The sequence below is a fragment of the Gordionus sp. m RMFG-2023 genome, chromosome 2 (genome assembly GCF_954871325.1).
Source record: "Gordionus sp. m RMFG-2023 chromosome 2, tfGorSpeb1-WG-v2, whole genome shotgun sequence".
Taxonomy (NCBI): Eukaryota; Metazoa; Nematomorpha; class Gordioida; order Chordodea; family Parachordodidae; genus Gordionus; species Gordionus sp. m RMFG-2023.
Window position 1 is genome coordinate 27,403,463 of NC_088776.1, and position 24,990 is coordinate 27,428,452.

At 28.0% G+C, this 24,990-nt stretch overlaps 1 protein-coding gene across 12 annotated transcripts in view; it reads right to left on the reverse strand.

Moving 5' to 3' along the window:
* LOC135925090 (WD repeat-containing protein 11-like) overlaps window positions 1-24,990 on the reverse strand; it is a 129,564-nt gene that overhangs the window by 11,192 nt on the left and 93,382 nt on the right. For 5 of the 12 annotated variants that reach the window (XM_065460258.1, XM_065460260.1, XM_065460259.1 and 2 more), the window contains 2 exons: window positions 24,116-24,312; window positions 6,227-6,324 (listed from right to left, as the gene is read on the reverse strand). In XM_065460258.1, the coding sequence (XP_065316330.1) occupies window positions 6,227-6,324; window positions 24,116-24,312 (295 nt within the window). Of the gene's footprint in view, window positions 1-6,226; window positions 6,325-24,115; window positions 24,313-24,820; window positions 24,895-24,990 lie in introns of those variants that run through there. The other 7 variants (XR_010571522.1, XR_010571521.1, XR_010571524.1 and 4 more) reach the window with 5 other exon arrangements.

Consider the following 24,990-nt stretch of genomic DNA (forward strand, 5'->3'; position numbering starts at 1 on the left):
TTTTGGATTTGTACCATATTTTATATAGGGCTTTTTCTCCTTTATAGTGGTTTGTACATCTTTATTCCACTACCATAGTTCTTTGTATGATTTGTTGCCTCCTTTTGTCGAGCCCAGTGTCGATATGGCAGTGTCTATTAATCTGAATGAAAGATCTGTCCACATTTTTTCACTGACTTGTGAGGATTCTATTGTTTCAATGTTTGCATTGATTGCTAAGGCATCTGTCATTGATTTTAATCTACCCCATTTAATGCATGGTTCAAGTTTTATCTTGTTTTGAGTGGATTTATTTCTGATGTGTAAATCCATGACTAGTAGCTTGTGTTGCGCGGCAATCTTTTGGGATGACTTTGCAGTCTACTTCAGCGAGAGATAAGCATGTAATCTATCTGGGTTTTCCTTGCACCACTTTCATATGTTATTAATGACTGTCCTGTTTCCTATAATAGGTGTTGGTTAAGACAAGGTCGAAGGCTTGAGCAAATTTCAGTATATGCTCTCCTTCATCATTTCTTTATCTATATCCAAAACCACCATGATGCCATTTGTAGCTGCCTCTTGCTTTTCCCACATGTGCATTTAAGTCACCGCCTATTATGATTAGGCCATCCTTAGGGATTTCCATTACAGTTTCATCAAGGATAGCTCTAAAGTCATCTTTCGCTTCTTCCTTGCAACCCAATTGAGGAGCATACACTGAAAGGATGTGTAGATTGATTGACCAATGCAGTTTTATCTTCATTAATCTATCAGAGATCCTGTTGATTTCTACTACTGAGGAGGTTAGACCTTGACTGAGGATGATGCCGACACCGTTTTTATTGCTAAGAATTCCATTATAGTACAATTTATACTCATCTCCAAAAGTCTTCTGACCTTTTCATTACGTCTCTTGTATGCACGCTATGACAACTTTTCTCTTGTTCAACATTGATGCCAATTTTCTCGTCTTACCTTTGAGTGTCCCAATATTCAAACTTGCTTACCTTGTCTTCTTTGCTTTGATCTTTATTTTACTTTTCGCAGGATGGAGGTCTACACCCTGCGCGTCGCTTTGAGGGAACGCCCTAGCTTTCATATTCGTATCTTCATTTGTGTCCTTCATTTTTGTTTATTGGACAAGTATCCTTAGCATCCGGCTTTCCAAGCCTGTCGGTGACCGGGGTGTCATTTCTAAGTTCCAAAATTCATCTTACCATGTGTCTTTACACATCATTCATCGAAGAAAACCCCAAAGATTTTTACATTCCTTACCAGGATTGAACCATTTTTATTTTGCAATATAAAAACCATAAGTTTTTCAAAGAAGTATTTTACTTATAGTCCCAATATTAAATTAGGTAAAAACAAAAATATTTTTAAAATAACAAAAAAAAGGGACCGGTCCTGGAGCAATCATTTAATCAGGACCACAGTATGGATCGATTTTTTTAAAGACCATGGTCCGGTCCAATTGCATCAATCCGGTTTGGACCAGAGACCAGACCATGACCTTCACTACTAGTCATCATTGTTCATGCTTCTAAAATTTTCCTTATAACATGATTTTAACCTTGACATTTTTTTTATCATTCTGGCAATATTGGGTGTCTTTGAACTATCTATCAAACGAGTTGAAGCACTAAAAAAGTATGAAATACGCACTAATTATTGACATAAATATCAGACATAATGTTTCCAGATCTTTGGCTGACTTTACGCTTAAGGTTTGGCATCAAGTTTATAATTGGTTTGTAATTCGGTTACCTTATTTCTAACTGATGAAATTGATTACAGAATTAATAAGTTAGGAACGTAAATCAGAAAGTTACAACTTCTATATTCTCCATTCTGGCATGATGCTAGTTTTGACAATTTTTTGCCAATAATTCTTTTCGCCTTTAAACCATCTACCAAACAGAATAAAATAATAAAATGTACTAATAAAGAAAGCCCTATTTAATGATTTGGTTCAGAATTACTGTTATCAAAAATTTGGCTCACTATACGATTAAAGCGAGACGCCATAGTTTCATTTTGCTTATACCTCAGTTTCTTTTTGTGGGTTTCTTAATTGACTGAGGAATTAAAAATACTAGCCAGAAATATTAGGGTATGCCAAATATATAGCTTTTTATATTTTCCATTTCAGCATGATGCCCATTTTCTTTTTTCTGTACACTGTCTACCAAACCTAATAAATTAATATGCAATTAAGCACACAGATAAAATTTACAGAATAAATGTTTTCAGTTGCTTTTTTTTAAGATTGACCAAAATCATGTGACTAATAATTTTTTCCTTTATAATGTTACTATACTTGTTAAAGTCAATAATAAAGAAAACATTGCCAAATTTTAAACTTAACGCTTACAATTGTTCAGCCAACTTTAACGGAGATGAGATAAAGATAACTATGAAAAAATCAATAATGTAAAAAAAAATTATAGAAGAAACCCAGCCGAAGTCCGGGGGAAGTATTTCAACCTCCCCTCTACCATGGATAAATTCTGGTTGGGCCACTGACTAATACTAGGTGCATTTTTACATTTAGAAATATAAAAGGCAAACGTCGATCGTATAAAAATTATTTCATAATGTCCAGGATTTTGCTAAAGGGGGGAGCACTATTAGGTGAATTTTTCTTTATAAATTTTAATGGATATCTTATTAGATTTTTATAAAAAAAATAATTTTTTGTTTTCATTTTTTTATTAAAGCTGTTTTCTTAAAAATTTTGAATTATAGTCGTTATTTTAAATAGACATTAACTTTTATTTTAAAGTGAGGGAAGTAAGGGGTGGGGCGTATGTAGGGGAAACATTTTATTAGGTTACAATGATGTTTACGAGAACAGGCAAATTTGCGATGAGGGGTAATCCTCCCCCTCCCATGGTTACGTGCCTTATAGAGAGTTTGTGTAGCGTCTCGTTTTTCAATTTTTATTATATAATTTATAAATAAATTTTTTCCATGGGAAAACTTAATTAAAAAATTTAATGTGTTAATAGTAATAATAGTATTGTTTATTCTTAGATTTTTATTATTTTTAAAATAAGAGAAAAATCAGATATTATTTTATAGAAATATTATAAAATTAAGGAATGGGTTTACAATTTGAAGGAAAATAAAAGTGAATTTTTCTAGATATCAATTAAAAATAGTATGACAATTAGAGATCTGCAAAAGGGCCCGTACCCGGCTTCGGGCCGGGCCTAATATTTTTTAAGAAAATTCGGGTCGGGCCTTAAAATTATTTTAAAATATATCAAAATTTATCAATTTTATGTTGAATTTTTTATGTAAAATAAAAATATGTGATTTTATTGAAAGACGCCATATAACAAATATCGATTATTTTGAGTAATTATAAGAATTAATTTCTATATTTAAATAAATTCGGGTTGGGCCGGCAAAAATTTTTAAAAGAATTTCGGGCTCGGGCCGGGAAGAACATTATAAAAAAATTTCGGGACAGGCTTGAAAAAATATGCCCGATGCAGATCACTAATGACAATACAAAATTAACCTAATAATATTTTTCATTTACGATATAATAAAAAGTGCTTAGATAATCAATGTAGGAGAACATAAATAAATTTATTAACTGATAAGCAGGGATGTGAACTCTTCGACAAAAAAAAGGGTCCATGTCCGGGTTCGGGTATAGGAATAAAATTTGAAAGGACCCGGGTCCAGGGTTCGGGTTCAGGAAACATAAAAATAATGACTCAAAATAAGATTTTTTTTTATTCATTTATTATTATACTTCAATATATACATATTCATAATTTACAAATGAAAAATTTAAAAATGAAATAATTAATATTTCAATGTTTTATTCTCGCACAATCATAATATCTTCTAAAATATCATCCTTGAGATTTCCACTTAAAGTAGACAATATATATTTAAAAGATGAAAATTCAAGTTCCACCCTTACCTAAAATAGATAGTTATCTTTATAAAATTATTATTCTTGTGTCGCCAGTACAGCCATAACGATTCTAAACAAGATATATAATTCTGGATATATTGAAGAATTTTCTTCCCAGAATTTAAAATATTTAAAACTTTTCTATTTATGATGCAATCGGCATTTTTTGATCCTCCCTTTTATCTGATTTCTTTTTCTCTATCTAAAAGTAAAATTTCGAGATCATCAATGTTGCTATCATTATTATTATCACTACTACCAATAGATACTGTCGTAGCCTCTAATATATTGTAAATAATGGAGTTTTGCTTGTGCCATAAATCCTTAAGATGGTCTTTAGCCATTTGTTTTTGCACAATATTCAAAAAAACTTGATATCGAGAATCTAAATATATAGATGTGTATATAACACTATTTTGCAAATATTGTTGCCGAATTTTTACATTTTCCAATATTTCGTATAAAAAGGACTGTAAATTTTTCTAAATCTAATCGGCATCTAATCCATATGCTTTAGAATCAAATAAACATAATTGTTTTGACTGTAATCTTAATATTGTTATTTTTAAAGGAACTAATACACTAGTAAGGTCCTTTATTTGGCACCAATCATCTTCCGACAATGACATTACAAGCTCCTATAATAAAATCATAACAGAAATCTTTCAAACTTAATAATCGTTCTAGCATCATATAAATTGAGGACCAACGTGTTGTGCATTATCATTTAAATTAAAATATTATTACTTGTACTACAAAATAATTCACTTTAAAAAATCAACGTATTTCTATAACATAACATATTAAAATTTACATAATAAAATATTATAACACTGGAAAATAATTTATGATATCAATCTCTAAATAAAATGGAAGTCCAGGAAGAATATTGAAAGAAAAACGCGAAGATAAAATAAATGATTCCACAAAAAAGTTAATAAAATTTTAAAAAATTTATACTTATTTTTTTTAAAAATATTTTTATTTTTAAAAATTTTAATGACACCAAGAACCCTTGGACACTCCCCTTTCAAAAAGGGTCCGGGTTCAGCCAAAATACGAGGGTTCAGGAGGATTCAGGGTCCGGGTTCACATCCCTGCTGACAAGATGTACCTGACAGATATTACAAAAATTCATTAACTGACAATTTTACCTGTTAGATATTACTTAATCTATTTTAATCATAAGTCACCTATCATCAAATAAGTTGATATGTCAGTCGTCGGACATAATATATTGATTTATTAAACAACGACCAATAATTATTAAACCATGTTTTTTATTATATATCAACCCTACCTCAAATCTGACGGCACTTTAACCAAATATCAAAACCTATGTTAGTTTGAGAAAAAAAGTTAAATATACTACAACATTAAACAGGACCGTCGGAAAACTTGTACAAATTATTTTACATGCCAGGGTAAAAAAAAATTTATGGGCCGGGTCAAAAAACCTTATCAAAAATATTGACGGGTAGTTTCTATTCATGGATTCAAGGACATAATTCCCAAGGCAAAAAAATTCCTTTAAAACGATATAAATCTTTGAGCCAGCCGATTTTTTTTACTGATTCTTAACGAACTAATTCTGATGTGTGGGCAGTTAGAATAATATACATATGAGGAGACTTTCTTAACCCTCTTCTGGCCAATTTTAAAAAATCGGTCTCATTCTCAAATATTTGGGACAAATCTCGGGCCATAAATGGTTAAAAGCTGGTCCAAATCTTGGTTTGTTGCCATCAAATGGAGTTGAGGGTGACAATAGGGTATAGAATAAGCTGCGATATATGGCTCAGCTTGCCTGTATTTTAAAGGGCGGTTTAGTCGTCAGAGAGCAATTAATTCGATAATCACAAAAAATTAGGGTTGGCTAACGATCTAAAACTCCTTGAACCCATTTACTTATGCCTGTCTAATGGGAAAAGGTAAAATGGCCTCATAAATATCGCTTGGTTTAGAGGAAAATATCTTATATGGGATTTCACCTGTCTCCCGTTCTCCTTAACCCAGGCATTGATCCGATTACAATAGCCGAAAGGTCGAATATCAGAAAGTATCATGATCTTTCAGATTTTCATATCATAACCATTGAGTCCTTAGCTCATAATTTTTTTCTGAAATCAATAAATAACATGTTTTTGTGTTTTTATGGGAATCAATGCTTAAATAAAATATAATAAATAAAAATATCTTAAAATTATTCTAAAGTAAATTTAATAATTAATTTTATTGTAATTAAAGCAAAATTAAAACGTAAATATAATAAATAGCTAACAAAAAATTAAAATAAATAAAAAATACCTTCTAAATTTCCTGAAGCAATTAAATTGGTTGCGATTAATTTTATAGAAGCATGAGAATCATTATCGGATTTGGATACAGAAGCAAAAAAAGCAGCTCTAATAAGTATGAATAATTGTATTAGAATTCTTTAGTATATTATATAGTGAAAATTTGATAAATATAGTGCAGTATAACAAAGTTCGTTTTTTTTGAAAAAAAATGAACAGAGTTCCTTTTATTTTTGATGAAATCTGAACGTGAAGGCATTGCTTTACTTTGATGAACGTATTCATTTTTAAGTTCACTCAATTTAAAAAAAATCCTTATTTTTATTCATTTGTAAATAAAAAAATATTAATCTGAATTATTTAAGAAAAATTTCCTTTATCAAATTTGATTTTTTAACCCGCCCCTGTCCTATAGCATAGTTGGTTAATTTGAATATTATTTATATTTTATAGATTAGCATAGTTTCAGAGATCTAAAACGAATATCGGTTCAGGTTCGGATAAAAATAACGGTTCAAATTCAGGTTCAATTCGTAAAAAATAAAAATATTGGTTAGGTGCAAATTTCTAAAAACCAGTGTGAACACTTTTATATTCAAACCTAAATTCGAATTATGCATTAGGAAGAATATTTTTTTATTATGATAGATGAATCAGACATTAAGAATATCTTATGAGGTGTGATTCACAAATTTACCTCTTTTCTCCTAAATTTTAATATTTTTATAAAATACATTAATAAAGTATATTTAGTACTATATAGTATATACACAAACTAACTAATAATTTTTATAAATTATTATTTAATTTAGAAATTTATATTTTCAATTTATATTGTAAACCTAAATCATCTGGTGTAAATTATTTAAAATGTCATCGCAAATGGATATCCAAATCGATGTGAGTCAGACAATGATATTAATGAAATGAAAGGCACCCTGGAAGAAAATGTTCTTGATAACAATAATACACATTTTCCATTTCCAAAATTTGAAAAATATTGTTAAATTAAGGTTGTTTAAAATGTAAAAAAAATATATCCTTAAATAAATCTGGTAGCTATAACTTTAAATAACACCTAAAGATAATTGTCATTTTTAAATTCTAATATTATTTAATTTACAAGAATGTTCATGCCAACAGTATTAAAGAGATAGAAAAACATCATAATAATTTTAGTATAAGGGAAACTACATCCAAAAAAACTATAATAATGCACAGCCAATATTTTTTAGATACTGGCTGATAAAGTCATTATCGATTTTATAATTGATACAGTTCAGCCAATGTCCTTGGTTAATCCATCATTTATCATGATGATTAAAACTCTATCCCCTGGTACAATAATTTTATGTTACCAGGCACTAATGATTAAGATAGCAGATAACTTTGAAGTGATGAAAGATGCTCTAATAGCAGAGTTATCACAGATATCCTATATATGTACCACGGCAGATTTGGACAGATAACAGAAGGTAAAAATTTATTTATTATTTATAAATTGATCTGATATTAATGTTTTTAGAGCTTATTTGGGAATCACAGGCCATTGGCTAGACCCTAAGACTTTAAAAGAAGATCTGTAGTATTAGCCTTCAAAAGGATAATAGGATGCCAGACATACGATGTACTTGCTAGTAAATTTTTATGATTCATCCAAATTTTAAACTTAACTGGCCATATATCAATTCTGATGATGCTAAAGATCAACGTGATAGGCTCATGGTAAAGCTGAATAGTCTCATATCAAACAAAGATGCCCTAGTTACAACCATAAAAACGACTCTCACTGAAAATTTTTTTGAAATAAAGGATACTAATATAATAGAAAATCCTCCAGACGCGTTTTTTAAATCAAAAAATACTCAAATTAGTATTTTTGATAATTTTTCTAGTGTTGTAAACAAACGCGTTCAAAATGAACGCGTTTGTGAACGAAGTTCGTTTTTTTGGAAAAAATGATGAACGGCGTTCCTTTAATTTTTGACGAACATTGAACGTGAACGCGTTTCTTTTTTATGATGCGCGTTCGAATTTAACGTTCGTTCAATTTTAAAATATTTTTATTTTTTTGAAATTAATATTTCCGAATTTTTAAAAAAATGTATTATTTATATGTTTTAATCGGCTGTGTATTTCCTTTTCACATTTCAATTTTTTTAACACATAGTTTTTTAATTTGAATATTATTGTTTATATTTAAATTTAATAGATTAGCATAAGCATGGATATTAATATTTAATCCTCATCATCTGATTCTGAAAATCCAAAATCAGATGAATTATCATTACTATGAATGTTCTTTCTTTCTTTCTCCTTAACATCCTATATTGAAGGAACTAATCCAATCAGTGGCGTAGCTATGAATTTTTTTAGAGGGGGTCCATACATATAAAAGCTGGGGAGCTTCGCCCACCAGACCCCCTTTAACGGGTCTTCGGCCCTTTTGACCGGCCTTCGGCCGAGTTTATCTTACAAATCATAACCATATCTTCGATAATATATAACAAATATATTTTTTTAAATGCATCAATAATGTTATTATAATTTAGTAGATTATTCTCAATGACTTTATAATAATACTATCCAGAATAATTTTAATAGTAATATAATATCCTTCGACAAACATCAAAACCAGAAAAATAAAATAGATATAAAATCACTTTTAAGTCTTTTGAACGTATAATCTAAAAATAATTTTTGCTCTGGGAGGGGTCCAAACCCGAAAACCACCCCCGTAGCTACGCCACTGAATCCAATGCTTACCAAGTGTAAAATGTGGCCAAAAAGTATTATATTGTCAAAATGTTCAGATTCCAATTTAAAAAGAAATTTGATTGTATTATTAATTATTTGATTTTATATAATATAACTAATTAAAATCATTAAATTTGAAAAAATAATGCATTTGGGATATTTGACTCCAACAATAACTATAGTTATTTTAAAATTAAAAAAAAATAGTGGCCTCAAATATGGTCAACCATTGATAGACGCCGTATTAAATAGGATTAATAAAAGGTATTAAACCTATCACTCTCAATTAATTACATATATTTTATTTTTTTAAAGATTTGAACATATATATAGGGATCAATATGTTCTTTCTGCAATTATACATCCAGCATTCAAAATTCAATGGCCATGGATTAAACTTCCACAGAACGAACCTATTAAAAATAAACTTATAGCGTTATTGAAAAAATGCTTTGAAAAACCTAGAGAACTGTTAATTTCGAGATATTCTTTTTTTTGTCGAGAGTATAGAATGGATTGGAGGAGGATAACTTATCTCAATTTTTTGCAAATAACAAAACAATATGTTTTTAATTAATTCTCCACGTTAAAAAGCTGTTTATTAAGTATAATACCGCAATCCCCTCATCTGCCCCTATAGAGCGCGATTTTAGTATAGCTAATGCCGTATTAACTGCCTAGTGTTCCTGTCTATCAAATAAATATTTTGAAAACAATTGTTATTAAAATTTAATAAGAAAATTTTTTTATAAAATATCTTTTTATTAGCTATATTATATTATATTATATTTTATTTATAATTATATTATCAAAATAAAACTATATTATATTTTAACATGGCTAAAATATAGTATTAAAAAATATAAGTTAATTATATTTAATTAAATTTAAAAAAAATTTATCATAAAATTTTGAAAGGTTTTATGAACGTGAACGAGTTCGTGAACGCGTTTCTTTTTTTTGAACATGAACTTGAACGTGTTCGATTTTTGTCAATGAACGTTGAACGCGTTCGATTTTTTTAAAAATGTTTACAGCACTAAAAATATGTATATAAAATTAAATACTGCATTGCCCTCAAGTGCTAGTGTTGAGAGATTATTTAGTTAGGCGAAACTTATACTTTCTGATCGTAACTCTAGACGGAATGATAGTATAGAAATGATTTTATTATCAAAATACAAATAAATAAAAATTGAATATTACCATAAATAGTTATTTTTATTACATAAATTATAGACTTTTTACATAAATTTTTATAATCAAAACTAACTATATTTAAATATTTATAAATGTTAATTTTTATGTATTATTATAAGCAAAAAATAAAACAAATTTATTTCTAAATTTTTTTTGCAAAAAGTAGCCAAAGCTACTTTTAAAAAATAGTAGCTAATGGCGGGCGCTAATTTTTTTGATGGGTAGTGATAGCGGTAGCGTGCTACTTTTAAAAGTAGGGTTTAACAACTCTGACATTTAGTAATATCATTTTGATGTGCCATTTATAATACTATATAAATGTGATTGATAATAATCCTAAAAACAATTCGAATATAATTAAAATTAATAAAAGTTTTATATGAGAATGTTTAAAAACACAAGCTAGCATAAATGCTTTGATTTTTATTTTTTATATGAGAATGTTTAAAAACACAAGCTAGCATAAATGCTTTGATTTTTATTTTTTATATGAGGCCGTTAAAAATTCTCTCCTCGTTTAAATAAAAATAATATTTTAAAAAAAGTTTTATATGAGATGTTGAAAAATATAAGCTCGCATAAATCCTTTGATCTTTGTTTTTATACGAGCTGGTGCACTATGGATTAGCAACCACGTGGATGTTATTTCATTTTCATCATCTGATTCTGAATTAAATGAATTAACATTACCATGACCCAAATAATTCAGAAATATACTATATTCTAGGAACGAATTCTAACCATACCAAGTAAAATATGTCCAAAAAGTTTTTAGTTTCAAAATCTTCAAATTCTAATTTAAAGAGCTACTTGATTGTAATCAGAGACCTGCAGACCAGGCTCTAAGCCGGGGCCGGGCTTGAAAATTTTTTTTTAAAAATACCCGGGCTGGGCCGTAAAATTTTTTTAAAAAATTTATACAACAAGAATTATTATATTCGTCAATTAGGTATGGTTATAATGATTAAATACAGTTATGATTAATATAATGTTGGGTGAAAGTTAACAATAGCTAGAACTCATAGTATCTATTACTTAATATAATTATAGTTTTCCTGCCATGGAATAATATGCAAAGGTTAATAGGTAATAAATACATTATTATTTAATATATGTTATATTTTTTATTAATTAAAATATCAGTTTTATTTTTTTTATAAATACAAACAAAATATTATTTTCACAAATTTTTTTATCAATTTGTAATATACTAAATATCTGTTTAGAATAAAAATAAATAAAATATGTAGTAGTGTTGTTAAACGGCTAGTTTTGAGCCGATTTTTAAAAACGGCTAACTCAGTATTTTATCCAGAAAAATATCACACAAGCCTGAAAATTTTGTTCATAGAAGAAGCAAAGGTCTAGACATATAGTATCGAAATTTCGAGGCTTAGTTAATATTTTTCTGGCGAAAATATTGAGTTGCCGTTTTTAAAAATCGGCTCAAAACGAGCCGTTTAACATTAGCTAATATGCTTGCTTATTAAATGTTAATTCTCGCCGAAAAATATGATACCAAACAGGTGAATTTTTTGTATATACCAGGTCGAATATAATTTTAAAAATTTCTAGGGCCTAAAAAATTTTTTAAAAAAATCCGGGGGGGGCCAAAAAATCTTTTTTAAAAAATATCAGGGCCGGGCCGTGAAAATGGTTCCTCTGCAGGTCTCTGATTGTAATATTTAATATTTTATATAATAAAATTATAAGTATCCTGTTCATAATTTATTTTAGATTGTTGTATTTCATAGACTTATTAAATTATCATAATAGATACATAAATTAAAAATCATTAAATATTATATATTATAAGATATAAAATATATATTTAATATCTTTCCAAATTTATTTATTTTTAGTGTAATTCTTTGAAATTATAATCTATTGCTATTATTTTTAAGTTTTTATAAAGAGTTTACATTGTTGAACACAATTTAAAGTTTTATAAACTTATATATTTCATAAATAATTAAATTTTAAATGATATATAAAAGTTTTTATATATTAAAAATTAATAAGATATTTTTTTTTATAAAATATTTTTTATTATATCATATTGTATTTATTTGTATCAAAATAAAACTATTAATTTTAAACATAGCTAATATATTTATAAGCAGGGATGTGAACCCGAACCCGGACTCTGAACCCTTGTATTTTTGCTGTACCTGAACCCGGACTCTTTTTAAAAATGGATGGTCCAAGGGTTCTAGGTGTCAGGAAAAATTTTAAAAAATGAAAATATTTTTTAAAAAAATAATATAATAATATTTTTTTAATTTTATTAACTTTTTTTCGTGGAATCATTTATTTTATTTTCGCGTTTTTCTTTCAATTTTCTTCCTGGAATTCCATTTTATTTAGAGATTGATATCATAAATAATTTTCTACTGTAGGTAATAATATTTATTTACTCTACAATTGGTTATTAATGAGCCTAAAAAATAATCACTTCTTTAAAACTATCAATGATAAAGCAAGGGATCAAAATATTTAAGAACTCCCACAATTGTAAGAATATTAAAATCAATGCAAAGGTCAATGACAATATTAGATTGTACAACACGTTGGTCCTCAATTTGTATGATGCTAGAACGATTATTAAGTATGAAAGAGTTTTGTAATGATTTTATAATAGAAGCATGTGAAGTCATTTTGTCGGAAGATGATTGGCGGCAGATAAAGGACCTTACTAGTGTATTAGTTCAAAATAACAACATTAAGATTACAATCAGAACAATTATGTTTATCTGATTATTATGGCATGTGGATTAGATGCCGATTAGATTTAAAAAAATTTACTAGTCCTTTTTCATATGAAATATTAGAAAACATGAAAATTCGAGAGCAACAATATTTGAAAAATAATGTTGTATAAGCTCCTATATACTTAGACCGATATCAAGTTTTATTGAGTATTGAGCAAAAACAAATGGTTAAAGACCATCTATTGCATACGCAAAACTTCATGATTTACAATATATTTGAGGCTACGACAATACCTAATGTTTGTAGTGATAATAATGATAATGATAGCTTGATGATTTTGAAATTTCAGTTTTAGATATAGAAAAAAAATAAAATTAATTTAATTAGAAATGTTTATAGCTCCGAAGACTCGGATCGGACTGATACATTGAAGACTTTTTCGGACTTGGGTCGGGTTGTAAGAAGTAGCCCGACCCCAAAATAAAATATTAGAAATATACTCAATAATCATTTTGTTTCAATAAATATAAATTCATTTAAGTTAGACAGATTTTTAATTTTTTTTTTAGATATTATAATATTTAAACCATAGTCTAAAATATTTTAAGTCGGGCTCGCATGGGGCTGGAATAAAATATTTGTACTCGAGCTTGGGTAGAGCTCGGACAGCAAATTTTTTTGTCTAGTCTGGTTAGGGTTGCGAAAAGATTACTTTTCAGGACTCTATTAATTAGAAAATAATACTAACTTAAAATGAAAATTTAGCATAAAAAGTGCAAACATTGAAGTCTGTCATTGGAAGGCATATAAACGAAATGTCTCTCAATAGCGTCTACTAGAGCCAAAAAATATTAGAATTCAAAACACTAGACAAAATATAACAATTTATTATGAGAGACCTTTGGGCCTTAATTTTACCATCAGGTCTGGCCTAGGTCCGTAGTAAAAAAAAAATTTAGCCTCAGGCCAGGCCCATATTTAATATTGAAAAAATCTCCAAATAATTTTCAAAAATTTTACCAAGCATCTATCCAATAAACAATATTTTAGTGTATTTAGGCAATCAATTTGTTTGTAATACTGAAATTTATTATTATTATATGGAAAAAATTGCAATATATTTAAGTTAGCAACTGTTTGAAATAAACTAATTTTAAAAGAATTATTTTTAGTCCAAGCCCATTTAATTTTTTTTTCAAAAAACCAGGCCCATTTTATAAAGAAAGCATCCATATAAATGATTTTTTGTGTTTGCAACAAATCTATTGTGGAAATCAGATTTTTCAATCTTTCAATGCATCTATTTAACAGCTTTATGTCAATTCAGCGAAACTTTTATCACGAAACACTTTTTCGCAAAACTTTTATCGCGATTAATTCTGTGAAGATTATATCGCGAATTTTGTCATAGCGAAACCCATATCGCGAACCCTTTTGAGCGAATACAAAAGATGAAACTTTTATCGCCAAGCCCAAATTGAGAAGAAAATATAGCAAAAACAATAGCGAGAAAGCAATACCGCGATAATTGCTTATGGTGTATTTTTTAAGATATTATATAAATAATATTTTTTTAAAAATAGATTGAAAAATCGATTCAATGATAATTTAATTTTTTAACCTTAACAAATTTATATAATGATTCTCGAGCTTAGAATTGGTTTATAAAATTTATTATATGAATATAACTTTTTATGCTGCCCTGTCTTATTTTTGGAGCCTATTTCATAAGAATCGTGCACTAAGAACCCAGCCTTATTATTGGGTTCATTAGCAAGGCTGTGAACCAAAACTCGAGCCCTTCGAACCCTCGGCATTTTACTGAACCCAAACTCGAATCCTATTTTAAAATTTTAGAGTTCAGGGTTCAATAACTTTTTTATACATATTAAATTTTTATATTTTAAAAAATATATTTAAAAAAAACAAAACTATATTAAAATTAAAATATAAAAAAACATGCAAGTTATTTAAAACATAAAACACAATTTTTTTTAATTTTCAATATAAAATTTTTTGATGAAAATTATTTTTGTATAATATCCTTTTTATTATATTTTATCCTAGTAAAAAATTTCTCTATATACCTAAAACTTCATGCACTCAGATTATCCGCAGTTTTTATACATCTTAATCAATTCTTCTCTCTTAAAAACACTGTTTAGAAGAAGCTTTAAACATCAAATTATCCCTCTTGTCATGGATGCAAACTTCCCTTCCTACAAAAACCGAGGGTATTGGAATCCGATCCCCATTTTTTTTATCACTAGAAGCATATTTGATCACGTCTCTTTTCTGATGAGTTAGTACACTAATTAACATTCTTAGCAGACCTTGATCTTCAGACAGCTTTAACCATTTGGGACAATAATATATTACCCAACATACTTCGCCCAAAAAGCGTCCTTCAAAAAGATTTAGACTCTCCACTAATTGCACGTTCCGCACAATGGATACGAATGGTTAGAGGCCATCCCCAATCAACTTAGTGCATACCTCTCTCTCGAAGAACTTAGGATAACAGTAGGACTCCGTCTTAATAGCAATATCGTCACACCACACACATGCACCCTCTGCAACACTCACGTTGACAGTAAATGTCATCACTCCTTACCCTACAAATTTTCTAAGGGCAGACACTTCCGCCACCAAACAATTAACATCTAAATCCACAAGCCGCTTCTATCAGCCAAAATTTCTTCCACCTTAGAACCAATCGGATTTAATACTTCTGAAAATAAAAGAACAAATGGCGTCACTTTTACGCCTTGGTTGTAAGGACAATCTTTGGTATGGGGTTAGATCTGTATAGATGAGTTTGCAAAATCCATAATACGCATCCATTGCGGCCGTCGAATCAACCACATATAACAAATATTCGCAATTAGAAAATGAAATTTGTTTACCCTTTGTTACTACCACATTAGGGAACTTCGACAGATGCAATTCTATTTTTAAAAACTTAAGGTAACAGTTAACAACAATCAATGAAGATCCTAAAGAAAATGTATATCTTGATAAAGAATATCCCATGAGATATGTAGACTAATTTTATCTCCATCCTCGGCTTTATGCCTAAAAAAAATAATTTTCTAATCCCCTCCATCGTTTTTTTAATATTTTAGTTTATATAATCTTAAATATATATTTTTTTAAACGTTTTGAATATTTGAAATTGAAAATTTAAATAAATAAAATGAAATTGAAAGAAGAAAAATAAAATAAATATAATGATATATATTTTGAGAATATTTATTTTTTGTTGGATAATTAAATGTAGGACCAAAGAAAATAACATAATCACAAGGTAAACTAGCTTTATTAAATGCAAGTTGCAGTGCACTGTCAAAGTTAGGTTTAAAAATAGATATTTTAATTTTAACATCTCGATTTTGGGGTATATCATGATAATTCGCTTATATTCTAATTATAATGACAAATTATTTTTATGGTAAGGAGTAAAAATAATAAAAAACTAATGTTTCTATTATTTTTACTAAATTTTATAAATCTTTATTATTCTGGACCACGAACCCTGAACCCATCTGAACCAGAACTCAAACCTGAACCCTATTTTTAGAAGGAGGATTCACAACCCTGTTCATTAGTTAACCTTGATGTTATTTCTTACTGGTAAAAGTGATATCTGAATTGAGCCAATATTTATTGCATGGTTAGTAATTATATATTAATTCATCAATCAGTTTTGCGTCACTAAATAAATATCGAGTTATTAGCTAAATAAAAACTATAACGTCACGCCTTAAACGGCGTGTTTATTGAATTTTTAACTGCGATTTCAAAATTATTTTCATATTCATGTGTTAAATAATTAAATCATTCAAGTTCCGATATTGCAATTCTTGCTATTTTGTCTAATTATAAAGTACAATTTGTAATTATTTTAAAAAAAGATTTTCAAACAGCATTAATTAACTTTGAGTATCTAGTGATGGAGAATCTTGGAGATTAAAATGAAGGTAGTATAATATAATTATCTTAGTGGGGAATTATAATCTCAGTCAATTACGGAACGATCCACATGGAGAAAGAGTTTATCTTGATAAAATAAATGAAATCATCAATAACAAAAAATTAAAACAATTATAACTGGAATACAAATAATTTAATATATTTTTTTTATTATAACTTTGCAGATATTCTTAATTACCCAAATACGGAAAGAAACGAGAAGAGGGTAGGGGTGGATAATGTCTTCAAATTAATTAGAGTTCTATTATATCAGCGAGTTATATCTGAGAATTATGTTAAAAAAATGATTACTTGGTTGAAAGGCATGTAAAATTTGGTATGAATCTCTAGAATCACGGAAGATGATTCACCGGGAAAAAATTCCCTCTATAATATTTTTTCAAAAAAATCAAAAATTAACAATCCCTTCTCCCCAGAAAAAAAAATTATGGGGTTTTCCAGGAAATTATCTCTTGCTTCCCGAATCTCTACGAAACCTGTTTTTAAATACCATCATATATAATTAAAATAGTAGATTTTTATATTATTTGAAAAAAATTTATAAAATGTAAAAAAAAACTTTGTAACATGTTTAAGTGTAGTTTAGTAAAGGAAAAATATTTTCTATAAAAATAAAAGATTTAAAAAACTTAAGATTCCCTTTTCTTATTAATATAGTAATTTTTTCCGTTCAATTGTTTCTGCAAATATAAATAATATAATATATTATAAAAAAAGGAAAAGCATATAATTATTTTTTTTCAGACAAAATTAATAAAGGCGATAAATATAAAATTATAATTAAGGAGAAGAAAAGGATAAAGATTTTAAAAAAGGTGTCCAAAAAAGAAAATAGTAGAGAGAAATGAGAAAGGAGGGGTAAATGGATGATTATTCGATGGAAGAAATATAACTTAAGTATTTAGAACGAATAATCAAGGTAGCAAGCCTTTGTATCAAAAAAAAATTCCTTAGCTGTTCGTCTTTTCGCTAATCCGTCTCCCTAATCTATAAAAAAGCAAGTGGAGCTTTGCTGCTGAAAGTGGTAAAAATGGATCAGGTGATGGTTATGAATGAATAAAAATGATAGATGGAGCTATATTTGGTGATTTTCTGGATTTGTGCAAGGTTGAGAGAATCGACTTTGTAGCTAGTTGGATCCATGCAAGTCCCAAACCAGAAGCTGACCCTTTGACCAAGGAATTAAGGACATTACATCCAGACACTTCACATCGATTCTAAATATGTCGGTTGATTCAAATCCAGGTGGGATTTTGTTGCACGCAAAATGATATCGTTACATTTGGTATGTAATGGGAGACGGCCTTGAAAGGGCAATGTATACTTTTGTTATATACGCTGTAAAAAGATTGCATTGTTAAAGAAGAAAAATTTTGCAAATAATAGCAAATCTTAGCTCGTCCGAGGAAAGCAGTAAATAGAGGTTGTTGGAGGATATGATTTCCAGAAACTCGCAACCAGATCATTGGTTCAAGAGTTGAAAAATTCTAAGATCGTCATCACGGAGGCTTGATTTTAGATAAGAGATGTACAATAATTAACTCGGAAATTCCATATAAAAAAATTAAAAATTTTAATTAGCAAAATAAAAAAATAGTAAGAAAATCGTAAGAAAATCAGTAAAAATTCTTAGCTTTCAGTATTTCTAGTCCTGAATAAGTAAAAACAAATTAGCGTCTCAACTTATTTGTTAAAATTTACTTTGAATTGCATTAAGAGCATTTTTTAGATTTTAAAATTTTATATGGAGAAGGGGATTAGATTTATTAGGGTAAAGCACTAAACCTAAAATGTCCCACCTCCCTGCGTACTTAAGCTAAGTGGGAGAGATCGGGGAGAAATTGCGAAGTTATTTTTTCATCAGATAGAGATCACTTTTAGGTTATGGTGTTTTACTTTTGTTAATTTTCGCGGTAATACTCTAGTTGACTTCGTGCAAATATATTCGTGGCAAATAAAATCGCATAAAGGGGCTATTTTCACTATAAGTATTCGCTCCAAAGTGTTCGGAAATAAATTTGAGATATTGTCTTCGCTGTAAATGTTTTAAAGAGAAAAAAAATTGCCGGAATTGGTTTCATTTCTTCGCGATAAGACATTGGGGATCAAGTTTCGCTAAAAAGTGTTTTGCGATAAAAGTTTTGCTGAATTGATCAGATACTCTGCTTATCTGATCTATAACCCAAGAAGATAAATGTATAACTTGATCTGCCTAAAGTTTGGAATGGCAGTAAGTATATTTTCATTATCATAATGGTTGGAGAATCTAATAAATATAAAATGTGTAAATTATAAAGGAATATTTCTAAATTTAGCAACTTAAATGTGTAATCAATTATAATTATATAATATATACTATTCTTTTTATACAATTTTAGCATTAATACCTTAATTAATAGTAAATTAAATTTCCAAATAATTTATTATTGTGTAAAATATTGAAAATATTTATTTACTTTTCTCAATAGCTATGATTTTAAAATCAACTAGAGGTTTGCAATATTTTAATTTTTTTGTTAATATGCTGAAGTTAGACCATAATACAATTTAAAATATAAATTTATATATTTCAAAATTGTAAATAAAATTTCAATATTATAATAAAAATAGCGTAAAATTACTTTTCAAAAAAGAGTAGCGCGTTAACGTAAAAGCTACTATTAAAAATAGCACTCTATCGTTAAAGCTACAAAGATATTTGCGCCGTTGTAACAAACCTGCTTATTGGCTAGGCATGGGGAGGTCCTCCATGAAAAAAATGGAAATTTTTTAATTTTACTTTAATTTACTATTAATAAAATAAATGCTTAAAATTTAAAATACAACTATTTTTATTTTAATTAATAAATAATAATTTTGATCTACAGTATTTGATTCTTTTTATATTTTTTAAATAAATTTTAAATTATCTTTTAAAAAACTTGTCTAGTTTGCCATATTTCTTTTTAAAAAAGAACTACTTTGGCAATTTCATTATGTCATTAATTTATTCTATTACAACAAATATTAAGTACAGATATGCCGCAAGTCTATTTGACTACTTTTTATGCCGCTATTAAATATAAAAGCATCAAGGCTATAACTAGACCTGTGGTATTTTTATTCACGCCGGGCGGCACGGCGTGTGCAATTTTTAGAAAGCATATTAATTATATTTTTATATTAAATTATTATTATTTTAATTTGAATACTAACATTAAATCTAATTTATAATTTGTTTCATTCCAGCCCTTATTATTTTGATGTTTTTTAAATATCTTTTTAAAGTATTATTCAATATATAATTTTTTAAAACTTTATTTTAGAAGAAAGCTTATTAAAATTTTAATTATGATTAGTCCCTATAAATATATACTTGTATATATTTATATATTTATTAGTTTCCTTTTTGAAATTTGTTTCATTCCAGCTCTAATTATTTTGTTTTTAAATATCTTTTAAAATATAAACTTAATATACAATTTATTAAATTAATTATGTAAAGCTTTATTTTGAAAGTTAAATTTTAATTTTTTTAAATATCTTTTTAATGTTTAAAATAAATATGAAATCTAATAGGCGAAATTATGTTTTGATGTCTGCTTAGATTTAATGCCATTTGATTCTATAAACAATAAAGGAAGGACAGACTTTCTAAAGGTTTAAAATTTATATAAAATGATTATTAAAAAATAAATTGTTCAAAAATTAGAAATATAAGATAATTGATTCCTCGTCAGAATTGCCAAATAGGACAACCATTAGTCGGGGTGCACTAGACGATGTTTATTTATCTATAAAGGCGCATGTTTTAAATTTGATTGACTCTGGACCAAAATTTTGTTCTATCACTTTTGATTTGTGGACCGATCATTTCAAGCGTCGAAATTATATCACATTTAGTCTTCATCATTTAGATGAAAATTTTGATTAAAAATATTTTACCCTCAACTAGAAATGTGACTGAAAAGCATACTGGGGAAACAATATTATCTGAGATTGATAGTATTGAAGAGGAGTTCCATTTAAAAGCCAAAATAATACAAATGGTAACTGATGCTGGGGCCAATGTCAAAAGAAGAGTCAGATTAGGGGATTATGAGCATCATTTATGCTTAGGGCATGGACTTCATAATTTGGTTAGAGTTGATGGCATAAAAAAAATTACCAAAATTGATATTTTCATTAAAAAAATTAGAGAAATTATTTCAGCCCTCGGATATCGAGTAGCTGATTTGGAATGTGAAATTGAGGCTGAACATGGTAAATGTCTGCAGTCAATTTATGAGACAGGTAATATCTTGGATATTGATGATTCTGATCCATACCTTGATGACCATTTTGATATGTCTGATGAATCGGATAATAGAAATGGCATTGCACCAACCAATATAATTAATGCAAAAACTTTAAAATTAAATTGCCCTACCCGCTGGCATAGCATATTAATTATGCTAGAAAGTGTTCGCAGTGTAAACAAAATTCCTATAAATAATGTTCTAAATAAAATAGGAAAACAATCTTTAAAACTCTTTAATAATGAATTGGATATGATAGATGAGCTTTAAGCAGTATTAAATCCATTCCGAGTCAGTGGAATTTCTTTCCTCCCAAAAAAAATTTACAATAAATTTAGGGTTATTATTTCGCAGTGAAATAGAAGCTCATGTACAAATCAATAAATCTGATTGCTCAGATATAATATTCTCAAAAGAAAATATGAAAAAAAAGCTTGACCATAGGTTTCCGATCACTGAACTTTAGTTATTTTATATTTTTATTAATAAAATTATATTCTAAACATTAGATATTAGCAACTCTACTTGATCTAAGATTTCAAAATCTCAATATTGTTTCACAATATTTAAATTCAAATTCCACGACATTATTGCAATTTCTAATACATTTAAAACTTTTAGAGCATGATAGAAATGCTCAGCGTGAAACAAGTCGAGGATGGTACATCATGCTCTTATATAGCGAAATTAGCTTGAAAACATTCCCCCTATTAACGATTATAACAATATTACTAATCTTCAACAAGAATGTCATATTTTGCTCAGCCAAAATATTATTCCAGAAGAGGATGCATTGCTCTTTTGGAAGAAAAGGCGACTGGAACTTCCTATGCCTGCTAATTTAGCTATAACCAGTACACCCAGCGAAAGAATTTTTTCCATTGCTGGATTAATACTCAATGCTAAAAGGAGTTCTTTATGTCCCACAAATCTAATACTGTTTATTCATGACAATTATAATTTTGCTAAATCTGAATTCTGACTTATTATATTTCATACTTCATATTTTGCCTGCATTCCAAATTTATATAATTATAATAAAAATCAATAGAATATTTCTTATATGTGTTGTTGATATGACTCTAATTGAGTAAAAATAAAAATACAATTCCTTAGTCTATTTCTGAGAAAGAGAAAATACATAAATTTAAATTGGAGTGAGACAGGAAAATTTAAGATCAATTAAACTATATTAGTAATGTGTCAGAAAAGATCGCCTACATAAATTATAAAAAATGTAATACATTAATTTATAAATTAAATTCATTAAAAAATATACTGATTTATAAATTAAATTCATTAAAAAAAATTTTAAAATAAATATTGCGCCGCCGCCGCCGAAAATTTAGTAGGCGGCGGCGAAATCGGCGTGCCACCGAACGCCGATAAAAAAAATTTAAAAAACCGCCGCCGTTGATTGAGACATCGGCGCACAGGTCTAGCTATAAACATATCAATCTCATATTTTAAAAGATGACAGGATTTTTTATAATGATAGTAAAACATATTTTTAATTTTTTAATTGCTATTGTGCTTCTAGAATCATTCTATCTTGAATCTTGGTATCTAGCCTACTTTAGAATTAGTGCTTTCAAAATCTTATTTATATCAAATTTTTGAAAATATAACTCGATATAAATTAATTCCATTTTTATCAAGCAAACTGAAAAGAAAAAATACTGTCTACGAAGATCATAGAATCATAAAATTCAAAAATATCTTGAATTGGGGAAAGTGAAACCTTAATATATTCAGTTAATTGAATTTTTGAATCGTAATTAAAAATTCGTCAGCTTAAGACGTGCCGTAATTTTTATTTCGCTTACAACTGAGTTTTATTTATTAGCTAAAAAACTGATCCATGAACAAATAATTACTAATCATGTATTACATATTGTTCAATATTTCTATAATTTTCCTTTTAGCATGATGCCAATCTTGGCGATTTATTTTATTTTGTCTAAAATGTTTTACTTTAAACTATCTACCAAACGGGTTGTTAAAGAAGTATGAAATACGTGCTAATTATTGGCATAAATTTCCGAGATAATGCTTCAAGATGTTTGACTAACTTTCGATTAAGCATGATATCATAGTTAGTTTTTGGTTCATAATTCAGTTATTTTTTAATGACTGGGAAATTGATTAAAGAATTAATGAGGCTAAATATTAACGCCAACTAGATAATTAGAATTTTTTATTCTCCGTTCAGGCATGGTGCTAACTTTGACTTTTTTTTATTTTTTACAAATAATTCTTTTCCTCCTAACCAACCCAAAAATAATAAACCATAAAATATAATAATAAAGCCCTACTTAATGGTTTAGTGTAAGTCCGAATTAGTGTTTCCAAAAGCTTGGCTCACTTCAAGCTGAAAGCGTGACATCATAGTTTTTATTTTGTTTATAACTCCGTTTCTTTCTGTGGTTCTTATATTTGAGTGAGGAATTGAAATTACTAGTAAGGCATTAAATATTAACGCACACCTAATATATAGTTTTTTATATTTCCCATTTTAGCATGATATCTATTTTGACAATTTCGTTTTTTCTTTTTACTGTCAACCAAATGAATTAAATTAATATACAATTATTAAAAATCGATAAAATTTACTGAATAAACGCTTTCAGTCACTTTTTAATCTATGTTTGGCCAAAATCTTGTTACTAATAATTTTCTTTTATACTGGATACTATACTGAGTTCAGACACTAATAAAGAATAAAACACTGCGATATTTTAGAACTAGGGCTTGTTCAGCCAACTTAACGGAGATTATATAAAAACCACCGAAAAATTAATAATATATAAGAATTTTTTATAGTAGGGAGCCAGCCGAAGGCCAGGCAAAACGGAATCCCCTCCATTAGAATCCTGGCTACGCCATTGACACTGTTAGTATTATAATTTTAAGTACGTCACTATGATAATTGAAACATTAAAACTAAAAATTCAGTTTACTCGTAACCAAGTTTATCTGATTCCAGCAGGTATTTGAGCACGATATCTTTGAGTCCAATCCATTTAATTTCATCTAATGGTGATAAATCATAATATTTATTATTATATTTCTTGTGGCTTGGTTTAGATACATCCAGAGGGGACTTCGAAAATTGAGAAGAAAAATATCTCAATAAAAGATATAATGTTTCCGATGCCTTTTAAAAAAATTAGCATATTTATATTTTAAGAACTTATGGATTGAGTCGGATGATAAAAAAAATACTTTCAAAATATATTATTAAAAGAAGCCCTAAATGTTCAGTAGTATATAATCAAGCTTAAACTATAACACCAATGGGTTTAACATCTAATTTAAAATTGAGGATTACTTTTCTTTGGTGTAACAAACGATACTGAGTTTAATAATACAAATAACGTTGAGCTAGAGGTTTTAAATAATATTAAAGACCGTTGAAATATATTAGAAATACTATTATTATCCTTCCATTAAGGAAATTTTTTAAAAATTTAATACTGTTCATCGGTAAAGGCTAAATTATTTGAAAAATTGATTATCTTAAAAAATAATGTTTTGATTTAATCATATTAAATACTCTTTTGCCAATTTATTTAAACTCCGAATAAAAGTACTAGTATCCCTTCCCTCTCTATGCTATGAATGGGCTAAAACTAATATTAAAATGCCTGTTTATTATAATTTACTCGTCATCAGTAGCGTAACTGGAGGAAGGGGGGAAACGTAGGGGCTCGAGCTCCCTGAAAAATTTGAAGATCCCCTTCAAAATATTTAATTATTTTTATACCACTAATAAATAAAGGTAAGTATAATTGGCAATGATAATTTTATAAAAATATTTTGTATTTTAGATACT